This window comes from Elaeis guineensis, chromosome 3, assembly GCF_000442705.2.
Source record: "Elaeis guineensis isolate ETL-2024a chromosome 3, EG11, whole genome shotgun sequence".
Classification (NCBI taxonomy): domain Eukaryota; kingdom Viridiplantae; phylum Streptophyta; class Magnoliopsida; order Arecales; family Arecaceae; genus Elaeis; species Elaeis guineensis.
This window is the reverse complement of record NC_025995.2, coordinates 9,627,907-9,636,995: the sequence shown is the minus strand read 5'-3', so window position 1 is coordinate 9,636,995 and position 9,089 is coordinate 9,627,907. Positions and strand designations below refer to the sequence as shown.

Sequence of the window (9,089 nt, the reverse complement as noted above, 5' to 3'; positions counted from 1 at the left end):
ATCATATTTATTGTATAAGAGCACTGAGTTTCTGGATTGATAGTCTTCTGCCTAACAATTGTTGTTCTGGATCGACTTGATAGCTTAGATTCTTTTTCTTTCCCAGCAACTGGAAGCTCTCCTTTCTCCAGAATCTGATAGCCGTAAAAATCAGCAAAGCAAAACTATTCTAGTAATTTGCAGAAAAATATATTTCAATTCCTAGAAAAATTAGGCAAAGAACTTACAAATTTGAGAAAGACTTATAAACAAGCTACAGGAAAATGAAGATATGATACTCTTACACTAGCGAATCCATCAAAGTCTCAAAGGGCTATTCGAAAAAGGAAAACCATAGCAAAATGAAGATACTGCACATTTACACTAATCAATCTGTCAAACAGTGACAAAATACTATTGACAAAAGGAAAATCATAGCACCGCTGCCCCACCAAGTTTTGGAAGGAAAAGGCAATACATGAGTGTCTGGAATCAAAAGATATAACACCACCAAATTGAGAGTCCAGTCAACATTTGTTGCATCTGTTTCAAGCAAATAATCTTATATAACTCATCTGTAAACTTCAGATTTGTGGCAATAGGTGCGCATCAAACAAAGGACTGAAATGGCTGTGACAGAATTCTTTTAGCCAAAATTATCCATTTATACATTTGTAATTTTGTAGTTTATCAGATTACAACAAAAGATAAGAAAAAATTATCGGCTTGCAAGAATGTTTTTATTGACAACCAACCAACCTCTAAGCATATTTTTGACTGATGATCAGTGCCAAAAGCTGCAATCAAATCCTTTGATTTTGCAAGAATTCCTTTAGAAACATTTGAATATACAGTATGCAACGACAAGACTTCATCCAAATCTTTTTCACTGCATCAGATATTGATAAAAATTACCATCAAGTGCTAATCAATGGTCACAACTCCAGCAATGGTCAAAAGGAGTAAAAGAACATGCTTGACCTCCCTCGACACAGATGTTATTGAGGAAACTGTCTAATATGATAGGCATTAAACATACAGAAGTTCAAAAAGATAAAAAAATAAAAATAAAAAATAAAATACACTAATGATGGATAAAGTGCATTCTGAGTCTAGGCAGACCTTGTATTATAATTTTACACCTAATGCAATAAAATCATGTAGAAAATCGACAACTAGGATTTCAACAGTGCAACTAACACGTAGATGACAATGATATCCCTGTTGGCATATACTATTATGGCTGAAACCAGCAATGTGTTGCATTGCCAAATGCCAGAAATTTTTCATTAAACAATGTAGCATAAAAACCTCAAAAGCTCACACAATTATTAGTGAAAACATGCAGAAAAGCAACATTAGCATTATATAATTTCATTCAACGAGATGTCACGGTTCTGTCATCGAGTCAATGAAACAAGTATCAATATACTTCCATTCTAGAAACCAAATGACCTTTTCTAATGCTATAAATCAAGACAGGTTGGAAAAGCCATAGACAAGGCATAACGGATCATAAAGTAGTAGATGGTAAGCAACTAATCCCATGATCAATGAGCCAAAAACCCATGTCGTCAATAGTCCAAATAGAAAAGAAGCTACTATCCAGATAGCAAGAGCAAATTGTTAAAGAAGAAGAAAATAGCTAGGTTTCAAAATCCAACTTTTGACTAATTTTTCTTTATCAAAATCCAATTTTGACTTTGACTTGATAGCTAGGTCTCAGCCCATTCCTATGCTTAATTACGAATATATAAATGACTCATGCACTCTTGGGTTCAAGAAAACATCAAAAACTCCCTCTACAACCTGTAACGTAGTTCTAGAACGCAATCAATCGATGCAAAACTAGGGTTCTGTAATCATCATAAAATAGAAACGGGAAAGAAAGAAAAGCACAACACAATACACGAAAATTGTTAGAAATTTAACATCTTGATATTCGGTCTATATTGAGCCCACAGTGAGGTTCACGATGAAAAATGGAGTCCAACGAAATCAAGATCATCCCAAACGGAGCTCGGACGGAGAAGATACGTGCTTTTGAAGTCGGCACGCAACCCGAGGTGGTGGAGGACCGCCGGTGGCCGACAACGAGCCTGCGGAGCGGCAGCAGCGCGGCCACAGGAGGCGGGACGCCGCCCAGCACACGACAGCGCACGGGCCCCGATGCGGGGCATGCGGCCCAGGCGCGGGCGCGCGGCCCGGCCCAGGCGCTCACGCGGGGTGCGGCCCAAGCCCAGACGCCCGGCATGGGCACGGCCAGGCCCAGGCCCAAGCACCGCTAAGGCCTGGTTTTTCAGGTCCACCATGGACCGGGTGGTCCATAGCTGAGTCTGTGGATCGTATGGGCGTTTCTCACGCATTTCGCACGGTCCACAATACTATTCCGTGGACCGATCGTAATCGGATGGCTCTGGGATGTTGCGGCCTTGATCCAACGGCTGGGAAGGTTATTTGGTTTTGTTTAGGACTCCTAATCTCTTTCTAATTGAGTGTTTAAGCATATAAAGGCCTGGAACCGTCAGGGAGGCTTTGTGTGGTTGTGGTTTTGGTTTTTTGCCGCACAGAGTACCCGTGAACATAGATGCGGCGGATAGGCTTCGCACGAAGACGAGGAACCCGAGAAGAAAAGGGAGAGAGCTGTGTGACCAAGAGAAGAATATCTTAGATGTGTGCCCTAGATGCCAGATTGGCTGACACATTCCTGTACAAATCTAAGGATAAATTTGTAATTTTGACTATAAATCAATAAATGGATTATTCTTCTATCACATTGTGTACATTGTGTCTGTGATACATCCTTTGAGTTAGTAGGAATGTCAATTCATATTTTTAAGAGTTGAAAATTTAAGGCATGAATTTACATAACTAACTCATAAACAGCTCTTGACCATAGGATCATCACGAGGATGGTGATCGATCCGAAAGATTGATGTACGATCACTTCCTTAGGGTAGATGTGTCTTGAATCTATGATGTGGAGACACCAAAGCGAGAGTACAGATATTCATTGAGAACGAGAGTACTGAGCGTGACCATATCGAGCAGTCATAAGGAAGTTTACCTTCTCGTCGATGACTAGCTCGATGCTGCAGTTGTAAATCTAGTTCTTTGACCTGAGGTGCATCGACAGTTCACCTTGAGTGTATTATAGTTTGACTATACCATAACTCGATCTCCTAGCCATTCGAAATTCAGAGGTGTATGTTGGCTGTAGCATATTCATTGTAGGAACTAGGTCGCACCAAGATGGGATCTATCAACCTCGGTAGATGAGAAGAGTAGTCCTATGATGATCGAAAGATCGAGTCTTTAAGCCCATGGCCATGGCAGAGTGAAATAATGGAAAAAGAGTTTTTCATTGGGGTTTCACATCAAACTCGGATCGATCGATTGATTCATATGACTGATGTTGGGTTTGACGAGTTCACCTTAACCCTAATTCAGTCAGGACTCATGATAGAAGAACTCAATCACACAGGTAGCTGCATCGAGAGGTTCGTCTTCAGTTCTGATGGATTGCCACCATATACTGCTAGATGTCACTGATAGATTTTGAGAGCAATTAGAATGATCTTGATGATCGATCATTCTAATTGTCTGAATCAGAAGAGTTCTGGTCCATCAAAAGGAGTTTCGATGATGTCGATGATAAGATCACGACATGTCTCATTACCATACGGAATTGAATCTAACTGGATCACACAAACAAGGGTTAGAGTCTGGATGTCATCAATTGGGCTAACCCAATTGATTTGGATAAGATCCAATTAGGTTCAAGGAAATCATGCTAGCACACGATTGAGCCTAACTTTCTCCTTGTGTAATCTTTTCTGTCTCTACTGAGCCAAATGTGATTTGACTCATCCAGAGAACCTTGAGAAGGTTTCTCTCAATCTAAATAAAGCTTGTCCAGCTCAAAAAAGGCTTGTTTTAATTCATGAGATGAATTTAAGACAAGCACCTGCTAATTTCTATCACCTGCCAATTTTATTTTAGGATATTTGTCAAAAATTGACATATGGGTCTTAAATTGAAGGCCACTTGGCAAGAGCTTATTGAAGAATTTTTGTGGAGCCAAACCACATCAAATTATGTGCCATAATCAGATTATGGCATGAGCCCAATTGGATTAACTGGGTGCCCCAAGTGGATAAGGTTGGAGAATCTTGATAAGATTGGACTTTTTGGCGCCAACCTCTCTTTGTCCTTATCTAGTGTAGGTGCCAACTTTGAGATAGAGGCTTGGGTTCTTATCTGATGTGATCAGATGACATCAAACAATCAATCAAAATTTTTTCAGAATTTATTGAAATTTTTTGATTGGTTGAATGATGTGGCACTGCGCAGCATACAGGGTCTATATAAACCATTCTGCGCCTAGGGTTTTAGGCAAAAATTATTTTATGCACCAAACCCAATAGCTGCCGCCCCCTCCCTTCTTCTCCATGTCCTCCCTGCTCTCCTATCTCCCCTCTTCATGTCCAAGGAGTTGGATGTTCATCTGGTGCAAGAAAAAGGCGTGGTGACGCCTGGAACAGGAAGGCTATAGGACATCTTTGACAGGCTGCTGCTCCAACTTCAGAAGGAGTTTTGAAGCACTTCCAAATCAGATAGAGATTTAATTTTTGGAGCATAGATTCATAAGGAGAAGACGTTCCAGGTCCTATCTGAGTGGATACTGGTAGAGGCCAGGCACTTGCGTGGCTACATCAGAACCTCGGACTGTGCTGAGATCATCTACAGGGTAATCAGATTACCCTTGAGGTATGTCTATACTTCTCATACTTTTAGATTTAATTTTAGATTTTAAATATCAGATAATAAAATTAAATCTAACAGACATTAGATCTAAAAATAGTGTAGGATAAAAAATTTTAAATTATTCTGCCCCAGATTTGATGAAATCTAGAAGATCCTACAAAGGAAAAAGGCGATTTTTCCTTCAACTGGTATCAGAGCCAGATTTTTTGCTCTATTTCAGATCTAATTTAGATCTAATTTTTTATATTTAATTTATTTGATATTAAAAAATTTTAGATATCATATTAGATGTGATAGGATCTAAAATCAAAGTATTTAAAATTCAATCTAATAAGATCTAACATGCATGAGATGCATGACTAGACTAGGATTAGTTGAATCCATGAACAGTCTTAAGTTTTATATTTTAATGAGATTAAAATATGAATTAAATTTAATTTATTTTTTATTTTTTTGATGTTATAATTATTATAATTAGATCAGAAAATAAAAAATAAAATTTTAATTTTTTCATAAAATTGATCTGTTGTATGCCTAGACTAGTTGTAAAATTATTCCAATAACTTGTCTAGAATAGATTTAATTTTGAATAGTTCAATTTAAATCTTATTTTTCAGATATTATATGTGATGTATCAGATCTGAAAGCATATTAATTAGATTAATTTTTGATATATAAGATGTATGCAAAGCATGTATTAGTTAGATCTTAAATTGTATATGAGATATATAAATTTAGATCTAACTAGTTTTGTAGTTAAATTTATATTTCTGATTAAGGTGTTCCTCATGACCGTCTGGTCATAAGAACGAAGTAGGATTTTAAGATCCTCTCTTTCCATTCAATTGGATGTTCTTATAACGTGTAGGGGTGCCGCACATTCATCCTTAATCAGAAATCAAAACTTACTTTTCTGCAAAACCCTAGATCCTAAAACCTTAGGATTTATTTTATATGTTTTGTTTATAAACCCAAACTTAATTAATGAATTAAGTTTATGAAATCAATTTGGTCTAAAATTGAGAATTTCATATCTAAGACATTTTCATAAAGTTGGGTTCGGACTTGGGTAACTCAATTAAGTCTAACGGTTGATCAAACCGAATCAAGAGTTGGTTAGGTGGGATCATGAAAGCTAATAATTGACCAGCCTAATAGGATTAAGTCTGAGTCAAAGTCGAATCACATTTAAATATAATTCGATCAAGTTAAGACCTAATTTGGCTCAGTGGTTAGAGTCTGGATTGTAGGCTAACCCAATTGATTCTGGTTCGATAATTTGGTGTCTAAGGTAAGTTGAGCAGATGCAACCGATTGATTTTTAGTTGGAAGCTACTCAACTCGAATGCGTTCTTGTCGAGTTAATGGCATATCCCTTCCATCGGTCTCACTTATCTGGCTATATGTGTCGATCCAGTTCTGATTTGAGGTGGCTAACAATTCGAGCTAACCCATGTCACTAGGTTAGTCATAATTGTTATGACTATGTCAAGTCAAGTTTAATAAGACCTAAATCAAATCTCTCTAAGAAAATATTAAGTTTAGGTCTTCCACCATTGTGGATGTGCGGATCCTTCCCGGGGTTGATTGTTCTCGGCTGGTTACAGTGGTTCAGTTGCACCAAAAAGATGCAACCATGTCCATTAGGTATTGGATGCTACGAATTAGAGGATGGGTTGGGCTCACTATTCTGGATATGGTGAGGGATCCAATCAGAAATCTAGTTCGTGCAAATGGTGGGTTTGACTTAACTAAGGATTGGAGCAATATTCCGAACACGGTGAGCTTCATGAATTAGAGATCAAGTTTTGGGTGCACCATGATTAGAGAATCATTGGACAAGAGTTGTCCACTTATCGGTTGACCCATCATCAATAACTGTTAGGTGAGGTGGTGAGCCAGTCGGTGAGACCGCACCACCCACTAGAAATTACTGATCACGGAGATTTTCATATCTCTACCAAGAGAGTGTAGGGATCTGAGAAAATAATGAGAGTCTAATTTGTTTAAAAATGAAATCCCTAAATAAATTGATTAAGTCTGATTACAAAATCTAACTAGAAACTTTTGACTCTCTACAGGAAACATGTCTACCTCCAACCCCCTGACCAAAATATTAGACACCCACAAATTGACTGGACCCAATTTCAAAGACTGATTGAGGAACTACAGAATTATTCTGAGTTTTGAAAAACTGACTCATGTCTTGGATCAGGACCTACCTGCCATGCTAGCACGTCCGACTACTGAACAGAAAGCGTCTTTGAAAAAATGGACGGATGATGATAATAAAGTAAGGTACTATATGTTGGGTGCAATGTCTGATGACTTGCAGCGTCAGTATAAGAATATTTTGACTACCCACCAAATATTGGCTCACCTGCAAGAGTTGTTTGGCGAACAGAGTCGCGCGGCCAAGTATCAAGTCTGTCAAAGACTTTTTAAGGTCAAGATGCATGATGGACAGTCAGTCCAAGATCATTGTTTGACAATGATCAAGGATCTTGAGGAGCTTGAAAAACTCGGTATCATCTTAGACAAGAATTTTCAGATTGATGTGATCCTTCAGTCCTTGTTCGATGCATATGGTCAGTTCATCATGAACTTCCATATGCTGTCAAGTTAATGAACATGCTGGTTACGACTGAGCTTTCTATGAAGGGTTCAAAAGGCTCAGTTCTTACTGTGGAGCGGACTTCTTCCAAAAGAAAGTCTTTTGGAAAGAAAAAGAAGTCTACGAAGAAGCAGAAGGTGGATGGCAAGAAGAAGAAGACAGAACCGAAGAAGAAGGCTACTGATAAGGAAAAATATTTTCACTGCCAATCAGACAGTCATTGGAAGCGAAACTGTCTTTAGTACCTGGCCACCCTAAAGAACAAGAAGGATGGTCCTTCTGGAGGTATGCTCATTTTAGAATCTAATCTTACGGTTTCTTCTGCATCCAGTTGGGTGCTTGACTCTGGTTCTAGTGCTCATTTGTGCACTTCTATGCAGGGTCTTGAGGAGAGCAGGAGGCTGAGGGATGGGGAGATGATCCTACGTATCGAAAATGGAGCAAGAGTTGCTGCTGTGGCCGTGAAAATCTATCCTCTGCGATTACCGTTATGATTAGATTTAGTTTTAAGAGACTATTATTATGTGCCTGCAGCAAGCAGAAATTTGATTTCTGTTTCATGTTTAGCACAAGAAGACTATATGATTAGCTTTCATAAGGACCATTATAATATTTTTTATGAAAACAATAAAGTTGTAAATGATTTTGTCATTAACGGTCTCTATCAGTTACATGTTGATGTATCTGTATTTAATATCGAGCAAAATGTGAATGTCATAGGAATTAAAAGGCCTAGAGATAGTCTAAATAATAGGTATCTGTGACACCTAAGGCTAGGTCATATAGCGGAAGATAGGGTTAACAAATTGGAGAAATTCAGACTATTGAGTCCGTTGATTTTTGAGTCATATCCAGTTTGTGAATCATGCCTTTAAGGCAAAATGACCAAGCTTCCTTTTGTGAGACATGGGGAAAGGGCCACAGACCTACTTGCCCTAGTACATACGGATGTGTGCGGCCCATTTGATGTGCCGGCTAGAGGTAACTACGTCTACTTCATTATCTTTACCGATGATATGTCTAGGTACGGATATGTGTTTCTAATGAAACATAAGTCTGAAGCTTTTGAAAGGTTCAAAGAATTCAGACATGAGGTAGAAAAACAAACAGGATAGCCCATTAAGGTTCTTCGATCAGATCGAGGAGGTGAATACCTTAGTCGGGAGTTCTAGACTATCTTAAGAACAATGGTATAGTCTCTCAATGGACTCCACCTGGAATGCCTCAACTCAATGGGATTTCAGAACAGAGAAATCGGACCTTATTAGATATGGTCCGTTCTATGATGAGCTTCACGGACCTCCCTGAATTTTTTTGGAGATATTATCTCATGACAGCAATTTATGTATTGAATAGGGTTCCATCTAAAGTCGTTCCTACCACACCATATGAGATATGGCATGGTAAGAAGCCAAGTCTGAATCATCTCAGAATTTGGAGTTGTCCGGCTCATGTCAAGAGACAGCAGACGGACAAGTTAGAGTTTAAGTCTTTTAGAGCTCGGTTCATAGGATATCCTAAAGAGTCATTAGGATACTATTTTTATATTCTGAAAGACCACAATGTGATTGTGAGTCGAAATGCTATTTTTCTTGAAAAACAGTTTATTCAAGATGGTGGCATCGGAAGAATAATTAAGCTCAAAGAGAATGTCTCCCAAGAGCAACGAGCTAAAGAACCTGAGGAACCAAATCAATCAGAACCAATCCTAACACAACCTCTTCCACCT

The 9,089-nt window shown here is 38.4% G+C and overlaps 1 protein-coding gene across 1 annotated transcript in view; it reads right to left on the bottom strand.

Moving 5' to 3' along the window:
• LOC105042338 (5'-methylthioadenosine/S-adenosylhomocysteine nucleosidase) overlaps nt 1-9,089 on the bottom strand; it is a gene marked incomplete in the record, with an annotated part of 61,148 nt that overhangs the window by 8,806 nt on the left and 43,253 nt on the right. The window contains 1 exon segment of the mRNA XM_073253638.1: nt 1-134. Within this exon segment, the coding sequence (XP_073109739.1) occupies nt 85-134 (50 nt within the window).